Raw genomic sequence first — 23,395 nt, forward strand, 5'->3', positions numbered from 1 at the left:
AGCAAACTTGGAGTAAGTGATTTCATTGCCTGAAGCTGTAATTGGATAATTAACCTCTGATATGCAAATGGACCAAACTTATATCTGTATGAAAAACTCCAGACCATCATTCATCTTAGCTGTGGTCTCTGTGAGACTCCTGCACTGCCCAAGGTGTAGCCTTTGAAGGCCTTTCAGTAAATACCTACCTTTATCCTCTAACTCTGTTCTAGGTAGCCTCTCCAGGGATCAGTTTTTGGCAGACCTTGCCGGGACAGGAAGGCATCTGGAAAACCCCCTGGACCAGAGGAACATCCTGCTCCTGCTCCCCCTTTTTGCTGGCATTCAGGAGGGAGCTGTAGCTGCAGTCCAGACAGTATCAGAGCACAAGAATACTCAGATCCAACACAGAGGCATGTGAGTAGGTAACTAAAGGTGGTATTTTGTTTTAGCACATGGGTTGGATGTTGAGATCTCTTACAGATTTGTTTGGTATCTCTGGGACATGAGAAAGGGTCCAAGGGAGTTCTAGTTCATTTGTTGCTTCCCCCTTCATTTGTTGCTAGCTCATGAGAGCTAAGTGCTTCAGTACCTGTGATTTGGAATGGAGCCAGTCATGGTGTAGTGGTTTAAGCTGCTGCTTGCTGACTCTAAGCTTATTGGTTTGAATCCTCCTTCCTTCTTATTCTATTTCTCTCAGCTTGTTAGTGTGAATTTACATTGCTTTTCTTAATTTCTGTGATCTTTCTAAGTATAGACGATGGGCTGTAATTTTTCTCATTCCAATGATGTCTAAATACCCAAGAATTCAACTTTAGGTTTAGTGTTAGAAAACTGGCAAGAATTAGTTGATGAACACTGACACCTTACAAAACCTGAGCTTATTAGGCTGTCTAGACTAATCTGGCAAACTTATAAATTGGATAACAATCAGAAGTGGCCTAAGTTTGTGTCCTGGATTAGGGCAAATTCGGGGGAAACCTCCAAAAGGGGCCCCACAATTGGGTGTCATCCATAGGAATCTGACGCCATCCATCTTGTCACTTTACTCCTAGGAACTGGATCTCACGAGCTGGTCCCTTTACTTTTCTCTTTTTGATGGCAAAACCAGCTTCCAGGAGGATTTGAATGATATTCTCTCCTCTCTCAAACACTTCTGTGGCTGTGTTCCTCCACACAATGATGTCATCAATATACTGTAGATGGTCTGGAGCCTCACCCTTTTCTAGTGCAGTCTGATCAGTCCATGGCAGATGGTAGGACTGTGCTTCCACCCTTGGGGCAGTCAGTTCCAGGTATATTGCACTCCCCTCTACGTGAAGGCAAACTGAGGCCTGCGTTCTGCTGTCAGAGGAATGGAGAAAAATGCATTGGCAATATCAATAGTGGCATACCACTTCGCTGCCTTGGACTCAAGCTTGTACTGGAGCTCTAACATGCCCGGAACAGCAGCACTCAGTGGTGGAGTCACTTCATTCAATGCACGGTAGTCCCCAGCACACAAAATGAACAATACCAGATGACAAAACTCATTCGCCGCTCTGAAGAGATGACAAATTCAGAAAGTCTCTCCTGGGGATGGTCGCTCTGCTATCAGTTCCTCCAGCGCTGGGAAAAGCTGCTGCCCAGAGTAGGCCCTGGTAGGCTACAAAGAACGAGCTCTCGGTGTTTCCCCGGGTCCCAGTCTGGAGCAGGTTTGAACAGTTCCAAGAAAAGGGAAAGAAAACCAATCAAGGGAAAACTTCAACTCCCTCAGCTAGCTAAACTAACTAAAAAGCAAAGGAGTGCTGTGTTCTGCCCTGTCCATGCCCAGACAACGCAGTGGAGTTCTGTGTTCCAGCAGACTGTGGAGGAGTGAGTGCAGGCTGATAACAAACTCCGTGCTTCTTCTTCTCCCCACCTTTGCTCTCAGAGCCAGTCTTGAAGGCACGGAATATAATATCCGGCACAAACAGAACACACAATTGGGGATACAAGCATCATAACGTCACCCTAGGACAGTTTGGTAGCTTAGATGAAGAATTAATAATCAATTTGATGTCTTGCCTGTGTCAACAACACTTGTTTATAGAATTTGAATATATGAGGCTTTTTTTAGTTATATCACAAGATGAAAAGCTACAAAAACCTAAGAAAGAGTGTATACTGCATTTAAGGAAGAAAGAAAAAAAGGATGAAAAGAGACAGCCCATATTAAATCCCAAGTGTGGGAGCAGGGAAGAGGTGGAGTCAGACTTAGTAGCCCCCCCTCTGAGATCTGGGCCCCGCCCACACTGCTGCCCGCACTGCCGGCGGGCGCACTTCCACCTGCGGCTTGCGGCCCTGCCCGTGCTGCTGCCTGCAGTGCTGCTCGTGGCCCCACCCGTGCGGCCGCCCACAGCACCATCTCTATTTCCCCCTACTCCACCAGCCGCAGCTTTAGCCGCCATGACCCCGGCCCCAGTTCCACGGTCGCTGCTGCCTCTAAAGTTAAGGGGGAAGGCGGCTGCGGTGGGCAGTAAAGAAAGTAAAGGAAGAGGGAGGCTGGCTTTGGCAGCCGAGAATGGCGCAGGCACCTGTGTCGACTTCTGGCTGGATGCCTCCCCCACCTGCGCTCTCTCCCCCTCCTCCCGCCGCAGTTTCCGTCGCTCTTCTGCAGCCCCCGGTGGTCACAGTTTTGGCGACAGCAGCTGCAGTTGTTTCCCCACTGCCGCAGGCACAGACGCCCACCCCGCCTGTACTCCCCCTCCCATTCCCACTCGCTCCTGGGTGGGTGGGGGCGGGGGGAGAGGACAGCCAGCGTGTGCAGCCAATGGCATCCCCCCTAGGGGTGGAGCCGGGGGCAGAGCCTTTTACAGAGAGGGCGGAGAGGGGAACTCCCATAGGGGGAGTGGCACCCCTCCCACTCTAAGGCCCGTGAGTTTCCATAGCAATATCGTGTGCTGGGGAGCTGGCTCAGGAGATGACATCATCAAAGCAAGCAGGCCTGCCGCCCACTCCCTACATTGGAGCAAATCTTGGACAGCAATCCCTAGTACCGGCACTGGTCGAAGAAGATCTAACACAGCAAATTCAACAGAGGCAGACAGCTCTCACTCAGGCAGCTCTTCTGAAGAGGAAGATGAGATCACAGCTGCCCTGAACAGGCAAAGGAGGGGAAAGATAGCTAGAAGAGCCATAAGGGAATGTAGTCCAATAGCCAAACGTACTAGGTCAAAAAGGGAAAAAACCCAAAAGCATTGGTTCTGCAAGCCCCGTTATGGCAAGCAGTTGGCAATCAGGGGCCAATATATATAAAGGTTCCGTACTCCGTTGTGGAGTTAGAACAGTAGAAGGCTACTGTAGGCAAATATAAAGGAAATCCAGATAAAGTAGCAAATTTAGTAGAAAGGGCAATTAACACACAAAACCTTGACTGGACTGATTTGAAATCTATGATGGACATATTGCTTGATCCCACTGAGAGACAGATGGTTAATAAAACTATTACAACTGCAGTAGAGGCAAATATAGCAAGTGAGTTGATCCAGGGCACCGTTGCAGAGGTTTTTCCATCAGATGATCCAAAATGGGATCCAAATGTGCCAGAACAGATGGCAAAACTAAAGCTATATCAAAATCTCATGGTATATGGGTTAAAACATGGTGTCCCTAAAGCTCTAAATTGGTCAAAGCTTTATGAAATAGAGCAAAATTATGATGAATCTTGTTATAGGAGCCTCCTTGAGCCAGGTCTCATAAGCTCTTGGAGGTCTATATCGCACCCAAGATAGCTCAGCTACCTTTGGAGACATAAAATCAGCAGGATGGCTTCTGTTGCAGTGTTGGAAACAAAAAGGTTTAACAAAAGACAAAATAACAAACAGAGAAAAACCGAGCCAGGTGCAAGAGGTTCTTGCTCCTGGTAAAACACCTCACAAAAGCGATTAGTTTCTTTGTTCACTTATTTTTCTAGTAAATTGCCCAGGCGGGACTTTTTGGATCCTGTCCAATTAGGTATCCTTAAGTCTGAGGTGAAGTCCCCAAGGTCCTATGAGATGCCTTTTCACCTAATTGAGGAGAGAAACTTCTGGGCTTCTTTCCTTTTTAAGGGGACAAAGGATAGTTTTGTCACTCTGTCAACAGGGGGCACATTCCTACATAATCTCCTACTGATTTTTTAAAATAAGTTAGGAGAAGCTGCTATTAAATATACAAACCTAGATACTGATGGAAAAGCCCATCTACTTCTCTTGTTCATTAGTCAAGCTACAAATGATATAAGGAGAAAGCTGCAAAAGCTAGATGAGGTTCAAGACATAGATAAATTTCTAGAAGTGGCATGGTAGGTATATCGGGACAGGGGCCCAAGTGACAAGGTTAGACACCAACCTAGTAAGAAGGCGACTCAGGAGAAGTCATCCAAGAGAACTTCCCCTACAGAAAAAGATCAGTGTGCATATTGAAAGAAATAGGGACATTGGAAAAATGACTGCCCAATGTTGAAACAAAAATCCCCAGTTTCCCAACTCACAGCGGGACAAGACTCATGCTCAGAACGATGGGGACCGAAGGCTTCTCCCCCAGAAGAGCCTTTGGTTATAGCTAAGCTGGGGAAAGAAAACATCGAATTTTTGGTAGATACAGGAGCAGCCATTTTGTATTAAATACTTTGGAAGGGTAACCGAGTCAAGATACTGTACATGTTGTTGGGACGACAGGGGTAAACAAAACGTGGTCTTTCTTCCAACCTTTAAAATTCAAACTGGGTAAGCACTGGGTAACCCATCAATTCCTTTATATGCCTAACTCCTCCAAACCACTGCTGGGGAGAGACCTGCTAAAGAAGTTGGAAGCAGAAATTAAATTTAAAAAGGGAAAGGGTGTATGAGTTGTAATTCCTGAATCTAAATTTGTCGAAGTTGCTGCACTTTTTATACAGGACAAATGGGGTGAAATCCCCATTGAAGTTGAAAATGCTGCCAACCCAATAGTGTGGGCCAGTGATATCCCAGGAAGATCCAAACAGGCAGAACCAGTGAGTATTGCACTCAAACCAGGAGCCACACTGGTAAGGCAAAAACAATACCCTTTAGAATTAGAAAGTTTTAAGGGATTCCTCCAACATGGGTTATTAGTGCAATGTGAATCAAGATACAACATCCCCATACTTGCCATTAAGAAGGCAGATGGTAAGAGTTATCGAATAGCACAAGATTTAAAAGCAATTAACAAAATTACAGCGGACATATACCCAGTGGTAGCCAATCCCTACACCCTTGTGACCACACTGACAAGAGAAATTAGGGTGGTTTACTGTTGTACACCTGAAGGATGCCTTTTTCTGCATTCCTGTGCATAAAAACAGCCAAGAGCTCTTTGCTTTTGAGTGGGAGAATCCCTAAACAGTGAGGAAAAGTCAGCTTACTTGGACAGTCCTACCCCAGGGTTTCAAGAATAGCTCAAGAATATTTGGAAACCAGCTAGCAAAGGAATTGGAGGAGACAAGAGCCAGGAGGGATTATTCTTCAATATGTTGACAACACCTTGATTGTGGCTAGAACCAGAGATGCCTGTATACAATTTACCATAGGTTTATTAAGCTTTTTGGGATTGAATGGGTACAGAGTTTCCAAAGACAAGGCACAGATTGCCAAGGAAGCAGTAGTTTATTTGGGGCTTGAGATCTCTTGTGAACACCAACAGCTCAGCAAAGAACGGAAAGAAGCCATCTGCTGACTTCCAGAGCCCCATACCGTGAGAGAGATGCAAGCTTTCCTGGGAATGGTAGGTTGGTATTGTTTGTGCATAGCAAATTATGGACTGCTGGTAAAACCCCTACATGGAGCACTAAAAGCAGCTGGAAAAGGAATTATCATATGGACTGAAAACAGCAGAGCAGCTTTTAAACAGCTGAAACACTGTTTAATGTTAGCTCCAGTGCAGCAGCCAAAAGGCCTGCAAGGCCTCCCTGGCGGTCAGTTGCCTAAGATAAGAAATGCCTAGTCATGATGACTGGACCAAAAGACCCCTCTTCCACCTCGGACACTCGTTATCTCTCTGTGTAAGACCATTGGTCATATACACCTCGACCCTTTCTATTGGGCTGTTTCCCAAAACCCACATACCCTATATAAACTCCTGCCTCTGCCCAGTTCAGCAGAAGAGCTGTCACTGTCACCTTTCACAGAGGCTGCCAATAAAGACACATTGTGGAACCTCACACAGTTCTTCTCCTCTTTCATCCCTGCATCTGCCAAGGCACTTAGCAAGCAAAGTGCTGAAATCGCTAAAGAGCTCAATTCACCAAAGAGCTGATCTCATTTAAAGAGCTAAGCTTCTTGCTAAGGTTGCCTACAGCTGGCAGCCTGCCTGGGGCACCTGGACAGGTTGTGCTTAGCGGGACTTCACTATCCGGGACACCTACAGCAGCCAGGGTTGGACAGACTCTGAGAACCCAGACCGTAATACTCCAGCACTGGGATTGCCAGATTTAACTAAACTTTTTGAACTCTTTACATGAGAGACTGAATGTGGCTTTGGGTGTACTAGCATAGTGCCTTGGAAACCAAGGAAAGGCTGTGGCCTACTTTTCCAAATAGCTAGACAACGTTGCCCAAGGATGGCCATGGTGCTTGAAGGCCATGGTGGCTACAGTCATCTTAATTCAGGAGGCCCAAAAACTTACCCTTGGGCGACACAATGTAGTGTATGTACCCCATGCCATAGCAGCTGTACTCGAACAAAAGGGGGGAGGGAGACATTGGTTGTCTGGTAATCAGATGCTTAAATATCAAGCAATGTTATTAGAACAGAATGATGTTACCTTTTAAACAACTTCTGTTGTTAGCCCTGCCATGTTTCTGTCCTCCAACTTGTTGATGATGTACCTGAGCATGACTGCTTGCAGACAATTGAAAAGGTCTATTCCAGACTAGACTTGAAGGACGTGCCCCTAGAAAATCCAGATTGGGAGCTTTTTACAGATGGGAGCAGCTTCATGAGAAATGGTAAGAGACAGGTTATGCAGTAACCACCCAGGACAAAGTGATCAAGGCGAAGGCTCTGCCAGCTGATGTGTAATCACAGCATCTTGGTTTAGGGAAAATTTGGGAGAAAACTTTTAGAAGGGGGCTCCTTCAGAAAGCAAACTTACGTGGCCCCTCTCCCAAACCAGTTTGGGAAAAATTTCTTCAGAGAGAAGTGGAAAAAACCTGTTTATTTAACAGGCAAAGCACTCCCCAGCACAAAAAATGAACAATATCAGATGACAAAACTTATCCGCCGCTCTGAAGAGATGACATATTCAGAAAGTCTCTCCTGTGGGTGGTCACTCTGTTATCAGTCCCTCCAGCACTGGGAAAGGCTGCTGCCCAGAGTAGGCCTCGGTAGGCTACAAAGTGTAAGCTCTCGGTGCTCCCCGGGTCTCCAGTCTTGAGCAGATTTGAACAGTTCTAAGAAAAGGGAAAGAAAAAAATAATCTAGGGAAAACTTCCCTGCCTCAGCTAGTTAAACTAACTAAAAAGTAAAGGAGCACTCTGTTCTGCTCCATCCATGCCCAGACAATACAGTCCAGGGCAGAATGTGGAGGAGTGTTGCTTTTAGAGGAGTGAGTGCAGTCTCTGATAACAAACTCTATGCTTCTTCTTCTCCCTGCTTTCGCTATCAGAACTAGTCTTGAAGGCACAGAATACAATATCCAGCATAAACAGAACAGACAATTGGGGATACAAGCATCATAAAGTCACCCTAGGACATACAGAAAGCTGAACTGATTGCACTGACGAGGGCCCTAGACCTGAGCAAAGAAGGTAAATATATGGACTGACTCTAAATATGCATTTAGTGTTGCCCACACCCATGGAGCCATCTGGAAGGAGAGAGGACTTCTGAATGCTCAAGGTAATCAAATCAAACCAAACATGCTGAACAAATACTTGTTGCCCTCTTGGAGGGCATCACAAAGACCACAGAAGCAGCTATCATGCATTTAGGAGTCATCAGAAAGGGAAAACCACTCCAGAATTGGGAATTTGTTTTGCTAATGAAGCAGCAAGAGGAATTGAAGAAAAAGGTATTCTCACAGTAATTCCACAAAAAGAGATTAATTTGTCAGGGTTCACTACAAAGTATGACCAAGCAGACCACAAGCTAATTAAGTTCCTTAAGGCTGAGATCACAGAAAGTGGATGGGCAGTTACACCAGAGAATCAGGTTGTAGTCCCACCCCGATCCTTTGGGAGCTAGCTCGGAGAGAGGATGAAAGCACACATTTGGGGGTTGAAAATATTTTGGAACTTTTTAAAAAGGTAGTAATAGGAAAGGGAATGACTGATATTGTACAATCAGTATTAAGCAAATGTGAAATCTGCTGTAAAAACAATCCTGATACGAGAAAGAGAGTTGTGTTAGGAGTAACAAAGGCTGGGGATCTTCCTGGAAATTACTGGAAAATAGATTTTGCTGAGTTACCACACAAAGAGGGATACAGGCACATATTGGTATTAGTTGACCCCTTCAGTGGATGGCCTGAAGCTTACCCCTGTCACACTAATACAGCCAAGCAAGTGGTGAAAGTTTTGCTCAGACATATAATTCCAAGGTTCGGGTTTCCCTTGGGGATGTCATCAGATAGGGGACACCACTTTGTTGCAACAGTAGTTAAAGAAGTTAGCCAGAATTTGGGAATTACTTGGGATCTGCATACACCTTACAGACCCCAAGCAAGTGGTAAGGTTGAACATATGAATGGAACCTTTAAAACACAAATTAGCAAAATTTGTCAGGAAACATCCATGGCATGGGTTCAGACCTTACCTATAGCTTTACTGAGGATCCACATACAACCGAGGCAGAGGGATAACATCAGTCCCAATGAAATACTGTATGTCAAGCCATATCAGATTCTGCATGTTCCAGGTGAAATTCATATGAGGGGAAAACTTGATTTACAGAGATATCTAATGGCTTTAGGTTCCACTTTGCAGAAGCTCCAGAATTCTACCATGTTATCTAGACCCACAGGACTGAACATACCTACACATCTGTTCCAACATGGAGACTGGGTCTATGTTAAGTGGTGGGACAGTGATACTTTACAAGCAAAGTGGAGAGGACCATTTCAAGTCCTGCTGAATACCCTTGTAGGAAATGGAAAGATAGAAACTTCCACAGATACTGAAGGGCTGGATTTGCAGCTTTGGAAGAAGCTTAGATTGATGTAAAAATAAAAGTACATAGTCATTAGGCAGAAAAATTATAAACTTCTGTTTCTATAGTTGTAAGTAAGAATATGCCTTAAGTAAGTAAGAAACTGCATTGGGTAAGATGGTGAAGGGTTTTATAGTATAGTAATGTAATTGTATAGAGTAAGCTAAGAGTTTAGATGTTATAATAGAAGCATGTATGTGTAATAGTAGCCCGTTGGATAAAAGTATACGCAGTGTGGCAGAATTAAATAAAGGCGATAGGTTAGAAAAACAAAATAAACTTTGTAGCAAATTTCTATTGGATTAGTGTTAGGTTGCACGCGGGGGTGTGAGGGGCAAGGAGACAGAGACACAACTCACCCCTGAAGTTCATGTGGCACAGAGAGCTTTATTTTGCCAGGCTACCCTTTATAAAAACTTTTGAAAGACCCGGTCTGGATGCTCTCATTGGTCTTAACTCCCCTCTGCCTCAGGATCTGGCCACTGAAATTCTTGCAGCTTCATAAGAGATCTGATTGGAAGAAGCCCCTGTCAGTCAATCCTGGGGCTTGGTAGCCAGCTCATATATGCTATCCGGTAACATCTCACCCTTCTTTGTTTAATAGAATTTATAATTTGTTTTCTGTTACCCATCTGCTTATAAAACATAAGAATTTGACACCACCCAAAACTCAAAAAGGGGGGGTGTACCTTCACCCCAACCTTTTTTTTCCCATTTTTTCTTTGTATAATAAGTAGAAATAGAAATAAAGCATGCATTTCTTAACAGTATTAATAAGGTAGGGAGTTGCTGAAAGGTCTCTTTTTCATTATGAGCAAACCTGGAAGGCTACTCCAGATGACGCCTCTATGCCTGTCTCAAAAGAAAAAGGGTTAGCTTTTTTGCACAGAATCTTTACCAGCCAGGTTCATAGGTTGATCAGGCCAATGACTTGGTTGGGAGAGATTCCCTGCACAAAAAAACAAGTTTGTATTAATATCCATTGCAAAACAAAATGAAATTTTTTAAACATTAATTATAGTGTAAGCAATACTCTCTTCTTGCTTGTTAAAAGTTAGAAATTTTGTTAGTGACTTAATAATTGGCTTTCAATTTTTTTAGAATGATGACAAGTGCCAAAACTTCTGTTGACGAACTTTGCAACTGAAATTTGCCTATGACAAATTAATTTTGCTATGGGTATTTCAGTGGACACCCCCTGGGTCTTAGCCATCCTTCTTGAGGTACTGCAACAACAATTAGTATGAGTATGAAAAAAATACATAATAATACACACACTAATGCTTCCCTGGGACGTAGCATTAATAGTATGAGGCAGAAAGATAACACCTTCCTGATTATGGGCTTGTTGATTTTGGTTCTAACAAATGCAAACATCCATAATGAATATTGTACCATGAGTTCTAATGCATATTTTACAAACAGTTGTACCTTATCATAACTTTTGTAAGACAACCTTTCAGTGCCTTTATCAGAGATTTTATGACATGAAAACCTCGATTTATCAGGAGGTAATGTGGTTGTAATGCTTTGTAAGGGAGGAAAGTTGGTGTCTGTTTGCCTCTTCATTATCCATTTGCAAGCAGCTACTGGCTTCTCGCTTGTCTGGGTGACTCTGTGTCTTGACCTCAGCTGCTGTGAGACATGCAACACGAGTGTTCGACTCCATCTCTTTGGGCAGATTCGACCGTCTCTGCCCCTGTGGTACCACACCCCCACCTGTCTCCCTGCACTGCCTTTTCCCGAGTGGGACCTTTGCAAAGGCTTCTCCCACGCTCTGGTTCTGAGTTCTGCAGCTCTCTTTGGAGGCAGGCTCGGTGGTGGGGCCCCTCCCACTGGAGGTGTGGCTGTGTTCCACGGAGGCTGTATCAGGGGCGGGGCCCCTCCCCATGATGTCAGCTGGATGGGGGGTACTGCTGGGCCAGCCGAGAAGGGTACAGGGCAGATTCCATTGACCACCTGGGACGGAGCAGTGGCTGCGGGGTTTCTCCCGGTCTAGGGAGGGGTTGGAGCGGCCTCATGGCACGGCAGCCCTGGTGGGGCAGAAGCACCCACCACGTGGTTTGTTCTCTCCGAACAGGCTGGCATGGTGTGCCCACCTGGGTAGGCAATATGGTAGCCTGAAGTGGCTGCATAGTGATTACTGCAGTCTGGGGAGAGCTCAGGGCATCTTGGAGAAGCCGGGGCTGTGGTGGCCTTCTCCACGTGGCTGGATTTCACAATCCATCCCACTGGCTCCCTGGATAATGCCGACATCTGCCTGGGTTCCCTCTGTCCCTGGGGAAACAATCCCTCTTTTTTGAAAGAAGAAAATCAGTACCGTCATCACAGTCTTTTCTGGTCCTGATATCCAAGCTCCCATGGTCTAGTTTGTAATTTTAGTCCACAAAACAGGTTTTTAAACCCTTGTAGCACTTTCTGCTGTCTGCCGAGGGGTTTTTTTACTACTGTCTAGCCAGTGAGTCCCGGTTTTTCACTGAAAGTCTGGTTTTTACACCGTTCCAGCTTTTACGCCATTCCCAGCTCTCAGGCTGTATGTCTCCAGTTCCAAGCACTGATCCAGGCTCTGATGTCCTGTAGTCCGGTCTTACCCTGATTCCCAGCTCTAGGCCATTTATTAATCTGGTTCTAGACCAAAAACCAGCTGTTACACCATCTGTCTCCTTTACTCTGTGTGCTGAGTCCTCGATCGCTTCGGGGTTCACCACATCTTAGGTCGCACGTGGGGGTGAGGGGCAAGGAGACAGAGGCACAACTCACCCCCGAAGTTCATGTGGCACAGAGAGCTTTAATTTGCCAGGCTACCCTTTATAAAGACTTTTGAAAGACCCGGTCTGGATGCGCTCATTGGTCTGAACTCCCCGCCCCCTCGGGATCTGGCCACTAAAATGTTTGCAGCTTCATAAGAGATCTGATTAGAAGAAGCCCTTGTCAGTCAATCCCGGGGCTTGGTAGCCAGCTCATATATGATATCCAGTAACAGATTAGAATATTATATATTGCCTTGTAAAAAAGAAACTTGCTACTACCTTGAACTATGGCCGACTCCTCACTCCTCTAAAATCTCACGACCTTTGAGGCTGATGTTTATCTGAGTAATAAATAGTTTTTAGCCCAACAGTCATCCCTTTCTTTTTGTAAGGTGTCAATAAAAATTGGTGCCTCCGTGAGGTGAATCTTCAAGAGTGGGAGTCAGCGCTGCTCCAGTGGACATTACTTATTTCATTAATTACAACCTTGAAAGGAAAGATCATTGGGGCCGATTTGCAGCCAAAAAGAAGCTGAAACAGTGTTCACTGATTCTACACCAATTCTGGTCACCGTAGAAGAATCACTCTGCAAAGCCGAGGCCAGTGTAAAAAAACAGAATTCACTGCTTAGAATTTTTAAAAGTTTAATAATAATAGGATAAAAAAGGACAATATTTCCAGCGCTGGGGTACTCCTGGCCAATAGCCAAAGAACATTCTTGTGTATACAGTGTTATCTTATACTATTACTTTGCTGAGATACATGCATATTCATGTATTTCATGCATTATTCAAACATTCTTTTGAACTTTCTGATGTTTTGGGAACTCCTTTGTTTGACTTCTTCACACTCCAGCTTATCTGCATGACAACCTGTGTGTCAGGTCAATATATTTTATTTCTTCTTGTGTCTCCATCCTGCTGTTTCACATCCTCTGATAGATAAGGATTTAGCATGTCCTCCTTAAATTTAACATGGTATTCTCTGATTGTCCTACAGTGCTCTGGTTTGTGTCATGGTTGTCTTATCACTTGGACAGGTTGGTCAGTAGATGGCCTTCCACTGTTTTTAGTTACACAAAAGCCCTTTTTTTTCTTATGTTTTGCTAACGTCTATATCACAATACATTCATCACACAATTATTTTCATAAGTGATACATAGATATTATATTAATTACACTACTATTTCTATGAGCAACACAGTGCATACTTGTCCTATATTGCAAGGCAATGCGTATTCTATTTGCCATCTGTTAGAGGTGTGGCAGTTATCTTCTGTTAATTGGGCAGTTTTCTTTATCTCTTCCACTAACCAATCCTCCCTTGGGAAGACATCTGCTGTTAATGGGCTATTGAATGTCACTGCTTGACTGATAAAAATTACAGCATCTTATTGTGAGATGCTCTGCCCAGAGGGAAGAGCCAAGCATTCCTAACTGGATATGATCTGAGATTTTTGGGACACCAGCACAGCCTTTCCACTGGCTTCCCAGAGGAGCAACTGGCTCTTCCACTGGATCTTCAGAGGAAGACTACACCCTTCTACAGGATCACTGCTTCAATAGAACCACACCTGACACTCCAGGAGGACTGCAGCCACAATTCCAATTGGACTGCTACCAGCACCCTGACCAACAGGGTGTCAGGTTGTGCTCTGACTCTGTCAGTGTTGTTTTACTGCATTGTTCATTTTACTTTTTTTTTCTTCCCTAACAAAGAACTGTTATTCCTGCTCCCATATCTTTGCCTGAGAGCCCCCCTTAATTTCAAAATTATAACAATTTGGAGGGAGGGGGTTTACATTTCCCATTTCAGGGGGGGGGCTCCTGCCTTCTTAGCAGACCTGTCTTTTCAAACCAAGACAATACTTAAGCTGATAGATTATATTATATTAACAAGCAGCTAAGAAGAATTATAATTGATGCTATTTCTAAATACTTATAATCACTAACAACGTGCACAAGCTCATACATAAATGTGAAAGCCAATATTATCTGGTCATTTTTCACACAGGTGAGCGCTGGGGTATGGAGATGGGCCAAAATATCTCAAAAGAATAAAGGTATGTTTATGATAAATTAAAGACTTTGGTAAGATTACATTCCTGTTCAGTTCCTAAGCAAGAAATCAAAGATTTAATACTTTGGGTGATTAAGAACTTCCCTGAACCTACAGTCGATTCTGCTTTTCATAAATCACTCTTGGGATGCTGTTGATATTTGCCTTTTTGATCTTGCTACAAAGAGAGATAAGGTTGCAGCTTCTCTGCTTCCTACATGCTGTGTAATAATTGAAATACTTAACGATTGTAATGCTTGGAATCTTATATCTGGAATTTCTACTGCGCCGCAGTAGGGCACCATCTTTAATCCTGCAGGGCCTCCCTACTGAGCTAACGCCACTTTTGGCCGCTTGTAATATTGCACCGGGAGAGGGAGGGGAGCCCTGCCCAGAAAGCGGGGGGGAGGCAAGCTCCATTGCACTCGTAGCCAGTGATATTAAGCCCACGGGTAGTTTCCTTGACCTCATGTGAAAACTCTACGGCGTCGGAAACACCAGTCTTGATCCAGACAGCAGCCCCCCTGAACCCCCAATTGAAAATTCGCGTGAATATTCGGAGCTCCCGGTTCCAAACCATGGCGGAGCCTTACAGGGAGATTCCGTACAACAAAATGGCTGCGCCTTACAGGGAGTTTCCGTAAAACAAGATGGCGGCCCCCTGTACTGAGCATGGGCACTGCCGCAGACGCCATTTTGTGACCATTGAGACTGCTGGCCTCCTGCTGCATCGCCACCTCTGGCCGCTTCTATTATTGCAAGGAGGGGGGGGGGAGACGAAACAGTATTACAGTTCCATAGAGAAACACAGACAGAAGAAGCAGATTTACAGGATGCAACTCAACCATATCCAAAGAAAGAACCTAATTTATTTCCTCCAGATACCAGAGACTCTTCGAATTCTAAATCAAGGGCTCATTCAGAAAACAGCTTAAATATGATTAATTGGCCAGAAATTAAGAGGAAAGCATTGAAGGATGGAGAATGACAGAACAGGTAATATTACCACAGCTTTGAATTAAAGTTAATATCTTACAAGATTTGCAACAACTCCTAGGAGAGATCAATTGGGTTAGATCTGTCCTGGGACTTACAAATTATGAACTTTCTCTACTTTTTGATTTTTTAAGAGGGGACTGTAACATTACATCTCCAAGGACTTTTAGACCTGAAGCTCAAAAGGCTCTTGAGAAAGTAGCAGAAGCCTTTCAACAAAGACAAGCAGACCACTGTATAGTATCACAGCCTTTCTTTCCTGCAGTAGTAGGAGAAAAGATGCAGTTGTATGGTCTCATATTCCAATGGGATGCTTCTGCAAAAGACTCTGTTAATAATAGAACAGGTCTTTTTACCTTGCAGATCACCAAAAACAATCTTTACAACAATGGAAATTATGGCTCCGATTATAATCAAAGCTAGAGCAAGATTGTTAACTACAGCAGGGCCCACTCATCGCTTCCAGGATTTCTGACAGAAGGCAATTCCAGGGCAGTTAAATTGACAGTAACTATTGCAAGCACATTACCCAATATTTTTGAACAGGCAAAGCTGAGTTGTCTCCGTCTCTCTGGGTGCCTCCCAGTGAACCCCGGCCAGCCCCGGGTCGGCAAACAATGGGGGGGCAGCCCCGAAGTGACCGACAGCGGGGGGACGCTCTCTGGTTCATGCTTTTTTTCATCAAAATGCACAAGCACTCATGCGAATGTTTTGTCTCTAAAAATCAGGCTAAAGCAATCACAAGTACATGCCCTGACTGTCAGCTGGTGCAACCCCCTGTTTCCACGGGAGCAGTTAACCCACAAGGGTTGCAGAGCCTACAATTCTGGAAAACAGATATTACCAAATACCCATCTTTTGGGAAATTGAAAAGTATTCATGTCTCAGTTGACACCTTTTCAGGCGCAGTTTTTTCCTCCCTACATACAAGACAAACAGCCAAGCATGCTCGTCAGTATTTTTTGCAAGCATTTGCTTTGCTAGGTGTGCCTCAATAAGTCAAAACGGATAATGGTACTGCTTATGCAGCCAAACAACTGTTCACATTTTTAATGAATCAGGGTGTTCGCCATACATTTGGCATTCCTTATTCTCCCACAAGCCAGGCAATTGTCAAAAAGACACATCTTTCCTTGAAATGTATGTTAGATCAACAAAAAGGGGATGCAGCACAGGGAACACCACAGATGCAACTAAGTAAAATCTTATATGTTTACAATTTTTTTAACAGTTATTTTGCAGAACATGAACCCCCAATTTTTAGGCATTTTTCTAATAGTACACATGCAAAATTAAAGGAAAATCCTTTAGCTCTAATTAGAAATCCAGAAACAGAACAAATTGAAGGTCAATTTCCTCTAGTAACTTGGGGCAAAGGGTTTGCTTGTATTTCTACAGGTACAGGACCCAGGTGGATTCCAGCAAAGATTGTGAAACCATATCACACAAGAAAACACGCTGACAACCCCACTAGCAAAGAAGAAGGCACACAGGTGTGAACTACACAGAAATAACTATTCATGCCTGCAATCTCTTGCCTTCATTGCAAAATCTGTAAACCCTTAGTTTTCTATCAATGTAAAGAGTGTACAGGAGTACTGTAAAGCTTTTTAGGCAAGATTGTAGTGCAATTCTTGTTATATCCCTGAATTTAACAAAATAATTGCAGCCATTGATTTTTTGGTTGTAGTAGGCCGTGAAGAGAAAAATAACCCTCACCTTCCTATTCTTAGAGAAGAATGTAGGAAGGAAATTGCAAAAGAATCAGAAAATGTCCAAATTTTAAAAATTGAATGTGCACCAAGTACTTTTGTGCCTTATCATTGGGTAATGTTTGAACAATATTGGGAAGAGACAAAAAAAAAATATTCTTAAAAATTCACCTGAAAATTAAAATTTGAGAAAAGAACCTCTTGCCTAAAAATAATTTTAGTGAAACATGAAGTTCAATCAAATATTAAGTTTGTGGTTTGCTTTGTTTGCTTTGTTTGCTTTTGGTAGTGCAGCTTTGCCAGTTAGACAGCCTAGAACAAATGTTTGGGTGACTTTAGCTAATGTTTCAGGGTTAGATACCTTGTGTTTATCTACTACTACTCCAGAAAATCCGTTCTCCACTTGCTTAGTCAGTGTACCAGTAGAAACCTGGCCTATACCAAGAAAGATCAACAGGGCTATGCGAGGCACCTTCGCTGGGTCAAATGTGTGGAATTTTTAGACTCCACTTCATACATGGGAATAGTAGACTCCTTATCTTCCTAAAACATCTGCTGAACCTCAGGAATTAGAGCTCCTTGGTTCTGTAAAAGTAGAGTTTTGTGTCAAGTTTTATTACTCAGGAAATAGTCAGTAGTGAGAGATGTTTCTCCGCATCACCCTATATATAAGAACCAAACCTTTTGGTGTAATGACACTTCTGAAGTTCCATCTACATTTAGCTGTGTTTGTCTTCAATTACCACAAGGGATATATTTTGTTTGCAGAGACAGAGCATGGCCTGTTATTCCATCAAACATTAAAGGTAGTCCATGCAGCTTAGGGAAGGTTGCATTGTTGACTCCTAGTATGGGAATGATTGCCAGTATGAAACACAGAGGAAAAAGGTCATTTATCCATCAATACGGATTAGAGTGTAAGGATGATTTTGAACCTTGGGGTTTTGGAAAAAGGTTTGTAACATCACTTTTTATACCACCTGTTGCCTCAGCAGTAGCACTAAAGCAGTTAGGTTGGGATGTTGGCTGAGTAAACAATCTAATGCTACGTCCCTTGCATTAAGTGGTTTCTTAGAAGATGTCAAAAGTGTTAGGCATGCAACCTTACAAAACAGGGCAGCAATAGACTTTGTTTTGTTAGCACATGGACATGGATGTGAAGATTTTGAAGGAATCTGTTATATGAATCTATCTGATCACTCAGAGTCTATTCATAAAAGCATACAACAGCTCAAAGAAGGTGTATCAAAAATAAGAGTAGATGATGGAACTTGGCTAGATGATCTGTTTAGTGGATGGGATTTAACGCCATCATTAAAAAAGTGTCTTATGACAGGTTTATATATTTTAGTTGTTGTAGTAGCACTAATAATGGTGCCTTGTATGCTTCAATGTATACAGCAGATGATTGACAAATCTTTTAATGGAATTTTTTTGGTGCAGAGAGAGAGGGGAGATGTAGGAAATGGAAAGAGAAACTTCCACAGATACTGATGGGTTTGATTTTCAGCCTTGGAAGAAGCTTGGATTGATGTAAAAATAAAAGTACACAGACATTTGGCAGAAAAATTATAAACTTCTGTTTCTATAGTTGTAAGTAAGAATATGCCTTAAGTAAGTAAGAAACTGCATTGGGTAAGATGGTGAAGGGTTTTATAGTATAGTAATGTAATTGTATAGAGTAAGCTAAGAGTTTAGATGTTATAAGAGAAGCATATGTGTGTACGTGTAATAGTAGCCCGTTGGATAAAAGTATATGTAGTGTGGCAGAATTAAGTAAAGATGATAAGTTAGAAAAGCAAAATAAACTTTTTGGCAACTTTCTATTGGATCAAAATGTTATATATTGCCTTGTAACAAAGAAACTTGCGACTACCTTGAGCTATAGCTGACTTCTTATTCCTCTAAAATCTCACGACCTTTGAGGCTGATGTTTATCTGAGTAATAAATCGGTTTTAGCCCAACAGTAGTCCCATCCCTTCAATTAAAGTGTTGATAATATACCCTCACCACAGTAAAAGTCACTGGCAAAGGACCCTGGATTCACTACTTCAGGGTTAAGAAGGCTTTGCTCCTGAAACAACAGGAAAAACAAAGATTGATGCAAACAATGATGTGATTTAAATTATTGTTCTTCTGTGCTTAAATAACTTTTCCTAATAGTTATAATTCTTTTTTGCATTATAGACAACTGTGTAAACATTACTGTTGTTAGATATTTACTGTTGTTTAATGTGGATGTGACAGCCTGGTCAGAGAGCAAGAAAGCTAGGTAAGTTTTCTCAGAATCTGCCTGGGAAACTTGTCTTGGTTTGGAATGGGAGGAAATTCAGGGAAGTGATGCAAAGCTTTTTGTGTAACTGACAGTCTATTGAACTACTGAGAAGCTGGACACGCTTCTATGAAACACATATTAAAGATGAAAAAACTCGGGAACTCTCTCTTTTCTTTCTGGTCAGTGAGGAGGTGGTGGGCTCCGGCTCCGGCTCCGGCTCCGGCCCCGGCCCCGGCTCTCCCTTCGTTTCGGCTAGGCCAGGCCGGGCAGTTCTGCTGCGGGCAGGGCCTCTTCTCCCCTCCCGGGCCGCCCACTGGCCCCCCGCATCGGCTCTGGTCTGGCCGGGCTGGGCCTCAGCAGCTGCCGAGCAGGAAGGCGAGGGAGGCTGCAGAGCCCTGGCTAGAGCAGGGCTGGCTGCGGCTGTGAAGATTTTGCTGTCAGGCCTCTTCCCTCTAGCAAAGCTGAGACTAGAGACTTCTACAGCCTGTGCAGAAAAGTAAAGACTAACTATAAAGCCGATCCTGACACAAGTTAGCCACAGGTCTCTGCCACAAGTTAATGGCAGGTCAGGTGAGCTTCAGGCGTGATGTTAACCCTTTCAGTGCTTCAATCTTCTCTTAAGTGAGAGAAAATAACAAGATGCAAGTATGTAAAAGAACAATATGAAGACATTAAAGTCAGTAAAGAAGAAGTTAAGTCCCAGATGGGAGGGGTGAAGAGATGCCTTGTTTTTAGAGCTGAAATCTTCTTGTAAGCTATGAAGAAAAGACTCTTTTTCCTTATAACGCATAAAACTATAGAGAGACAAAAATGTTCAAATTAATATCAAGTAAAGGCTTCCATGTTAAAGTAAGCAGATGTTAAAATGGCTGTGATCCTATAAGAAGTTTGTTATAAATGAAAATTGTGAGTCAGCCAATTTTAATAAAAATATGAAAAATAAAATTTATTTCGCGACCATAATAACAGTCCGACAGCCACCACCAAAAACGGACAGCGTATCACTCCCGGGAAGTGATGCAGGTGAACGAGAGGAAAGTTTAAACAGAGAAAGAGAGAAGAGTAGTCCTGTGCTTCTAAGAGAAGATCTCTGTTCTCAGAGATGAAGATGATTTTAGAAATCGATAATAAGAACTTTTGCCTTTAAACAGCTCATCTTTAAAACAATACCCCATAAATCGACATGGACCATTGACAAACTGTGAGAAAGCTTGTAGAAATGGGAAAGATTTCATGACGGCAAAGTTCCCCAAGCAGCTGTTATTCGTGACAAAATTGAGAACCACGAGAGAACTGTTTTTTTCCTTTTGTAGAGAAGTCTCCATAACCTTAACAAGAAAAACTTCTCTCCCTCAGTAAACTAAAGAAAGACTATTTTAGGAGTAGCAAACTGACTAGAAATCTTAAGTTTAGTTTCTTTACATTGTCAGTAAGAAAGAAAAAGTTGTGGGGGGTGGAGAAGTGTTCTGAAGGGTTTGTTTTGATTCTTACTACCTTTTTTTCCTTCTAATTAGTTTTAATAAAATTTTCTTTATACCCTCTTAAAGTTTTGAGCCTGCATTGCCTTTTTCCTAATCCTATCTCACAATAAAAAGTGAGTGTATTAGTGATTAGCCAACACCAAACCCACCACATTCATTGGTTCATTAGCCAAAAAAAATCTCAAAATTAGAAAACCCTTAAATTAGCAAACCAAAACCACTACAGAGACTTTAGGGAGCTGGAGAGAACAATGATAGCCAATTATTATAAACAACCTGCAGGTGTTGTTTTTCTAATATCTGTTTTCTTATTATTCTCATAGGATTGTTTACAAATGGGCATCTTGTTAATTAGACAATCAGGTGAAATGTATTGATTAAATGACCAATCAGGTCCACCTGTATCGGACGAGTGTATAAAAAGAAGCTGTTCAATAAAGACGGGATGTGCTTATGCCACTTAGCCTTCTGATGACTCTGTGTCCTTTCTTCTTAAACAGTGACATCTGGTGACCATGCCGTAGAATTACATCTATCGACCCTTCGTGGCTCGTAGGACGGATGAAGACGTCTCAGACCCCGCTGGGACCCTGCAGCACCCGCGCAGCCCACTCGTGTCTGGGCACCTTCTGTTCCCCCGGAGAGGTAACAGTGACCTTTCCCCGCGTCCTCCTGGAAAGGACTGGGATCACGGTTTTGGCCCTAATAGCTTCAAAGCTAGGGCGGGAACGAGTTCCCCAGCAAAGCAGACAGTCGATACCCTGAGGTAGTCTTGCTGGAATTTGGGGGACGGTGCCTTCACGATGGGAAGTCACATCTCTACAGAAGAACACACAATTATTTCTGTTTGGAGGGACATGATTCTTTTATTGGTATCTGTGTGTCAGATGATTCACTCTGCACTCTGCTTGCCTGGGCCAAATATAATGATTATCCAGTAGATGTAGATACCGCTTTTAGTCCACAGACGTGGGATGCATTGGGCTACCGGCTGTGGGAAGAGTTTGCTAGTGGGGATACCACCGTGCCTCGACTTATACCTGTATGGGGTGTTGTCACTATAGGACACAAAACAACATGACGCAGACATGCTGCTGCTCTCCAGGGAAAAAAGGAAGTTTATTTTCTGACTCCAACATTTATAGATTTCCAAAGGTGACAGTGGATTGGAGGGTGAAAGTGCCACCTCTCCAAGGACACTGGACAAACCAACAGTCTATCAAGTTTCTCCTCCTCCATAAAAGAATGCAAAACAATAAGTTGTTTACAGAGAGTGTGTGAGAAAGTTTGATACAAGAATGCAAACATCAGAAGGCTTAGAAAATCTTAATCAGGGCGACAGGGTGTCTTATCTAGAGCCCTGTGAGGCCAGACCCCGAGGGGAAGCGAATCGGAAATGGGGACCTCGGATGGCGAAGAGGTTGCCTCTGTGAGCACCGACACCCCAGGGGGCGGATCGGCTGGCCGGGCAGCTGCCAGCTTTTCCCTGGCTCCGCGCGGACCCGCGGGGGATGTGGGGGCCCGCCGCAGAACCTGTCTCTCGCCTAGAGACTATGTTCCGCCAAAACATCCTCATCCCTATGATTCTTTGAAGCCGACATATCCTCCTCCTGCAAAACTAGCACCGCCAAGTGCGATAGCTGCGTCCCGGCCGTGCCCAGAGGATGGCCCCTCTCCGTTTGTGCCACTTTCGGCCCCTCCAGTGCCGCAGGCGGCGCCGGGAGTGTTGCCGCCACCGCCAGCATAACGGGTTTTCCCTGCTCTGCAAAGAGCAACTGGCGAGCCACTGCGACAGCTGACCCCACTCCAGCCACTGTCGATGCCCGCCTCTGCTCCCCGGGAAGCAGCGGACATGTCTGTGATTCAGCCAGCCTCATCCCGCCCAGCGAGGCTGCCTTTCGCTGCTCCACAAGCCGCTTGGCCCCGCCTGTCGGCCCCACTCTCCCCCCTCTGCAGCGGGCCGGGGACCAGCTCTTTCACGGCCGGCAGGAGCTGCTGCCCCCGCCGCTGATTCCCCCCCGCCCCGCACCGCGGGTGAAGGTGGAACTGCCTCCGTCATCGGCGGGCGCAACAGCCGGACCGATTGCTCCATCAGCTTCCCTGTCGTCAGCTATGAAGCCTGCGCAGATGTACTGGCCACACCCTGCGCCATCGTCAGCGCCTGCCGGCGAGCATTTGTTCCAGCTAACGTCGCATCCCCTGTCGGCTCTCCCCCCTTCTTCCATGGCGCCTGCGCAGATGGCAGTGACAGCGGCACTGGCAGCGTCTCTGCTATCGGTAAACGACACAACAGGGGCTGTGATCCCTTTCGCCCTCCTGTCTTTAGCTGTGGAACAACTGCCTCCTCCTCCTCTCTGCGCAGCGGGTGACTCGGCAGCCGCGCAGCTTCCTGCCGCCGCGCGGCCAGCCTCGGCTTCCGCGGCTGGGACCCCGGCCGTGGCAGCACCGGCGGCCGACGCCCCCGCGTCGGGGCTTGCAACCAGCCCCTCAGCTCCGCAGTCCACAGTCGGTTCCTCGATTTCAGAGCCTCCGGCCAACCCATCACCCCTTGCTGCCTGTAGGCTGTCCTCCCCATCCACAGAATGGGAACAGCGACAGTGATGAATGCCAACAGCCTGCCCCCCAGCGGGGGCGTGCCCTGGCGGCAGAACGCCGTCACCGACAAGCAGCGATATCGTCCCTGAGTAATCTCTGGACTTTGCCTCCTTGTCGGGTGACTGTGCGACCCACGAACCCTCGCCACTTTTGGGAATCACTTAAGATGCGAGCTTTAGAGAATGGGGATTGGGACCAGATAGAAAAGGTGGGAATGACAAAGTGTGGACTTGCCACCACAGCAGACCCAGGGGAAGGGGCCACAGATGTGAAAAATGTGTATTTTATGATTGGCTTTTCGCAAAGCTAAAGAGCATGAGAGACATGCAGACTGCTTCACGAGTGAACTGGCGCTGAGGCACCAGAGCCAGGGCCCTTCT

General features: G+C 44.6%; 2 protein-coding genes across 3 annotated transcripts; both read left to right on the forward strand.

Moving 5' to 3' along the window:
- The first annotated feature begins 207 nt into the window (after nucleotides 1-207).
- On the forward strand, nucleotides 208-3,760 carry LOC121361268. 2 transcript variants are annotated; one of them, XM_041481784.1, is made up of 2 exons: nucleotides 208-400; nucleotides 1,035-3,760. In XM_041481784.1, the coding sequence occupies exon 2, from the start codon at nucleotides 2,017-2,019 to the stop codon at nucleotides 3,253-3,255; it is 1,239 nt and encodes a 412-aa protein (XP_041337718.1). In that variant the 5' UTR covers nucleotides 208-400; nucleotides 1,035-2,016; the 3' UTR covers nucleotides 3,256-3,760. The 2 variants fall into 2 exon arrangements, with proteins under 2 accessions (XP_041337718.1, XP_041337717.1); XM_041481783.1 differs by having other exon boundaries at nucleotides 208-396.
- Nucleotides 3,761-21,816: 18,056 nt separating this feature from the next.
- Nucleotides 21,817-23,104, forward strand: LOC121361269 (predicted GPI-anchored protein 58). The gene is made up of 5 exons (XM_041481785.1): nucleotides 21,817-21,849; nucleotides 22,191-22,335; nucleotides 22,377-22,697; nucleotides 22,783-22,925; nucleotides 22,982-23,104. The coding sequence occupies exons 1-5, from the start codon at nucleotides 21,817-21,819 to the stop codon at nucleotides 23,102-23,104; spliced, it is 765 nt and encodes a 254-aa protein (XP_041337719.1).
- Nucleotides 23,105-23,395: the final 291 nt, after the last annotated feature.

This window comes from Pyrgilauda ruficollis, unplaced genomic scaffold (assembly GCF_017590135.1).
Source record: "Pyrgilauda ruficollis isolate IOZ18807 unplaced genomic scaffold, ASM1759013v1 scaffold567, whole genome shotgun sequence".
In the NCBI taxonomy this organism is placed as follows: domain Eukaryota; kingdom Metazoa; phylum Chordata; class Aves; order Passeriformes; family Passeridae; genus Pyrgilauda; species Pyrgilauda ruficollis.

Coding starts and splice junctions, on each gene's coding strand:
- LOC121361269 (XM_041481785.1), top strand. CDS start 21,817: ATGGGGACCTCGGATGGCGAAGAGGTTGCCTCT. Junction 22,698..22,782: donor TGGCAGCGTCTCTGCTATCG/GTAAACGACACA, acceptor CTCTCTGCGCAG/CGGGTGACTCGGCAGCCGCG. Junction 22,926..22,981: donor CCTCAGCTCCGCAGTCCACA/GTCGGTTCCTCG, acceptor TGCTGCCTGTAG/GCTGTCCTCCCCATCCACAG.
- LOC121361268 (XM_041481784.1), top strand. CDS start 2,017: ATGTCTTGCCTGTGTCAACAACACTTGTTTATAGAATTTGAATATATG.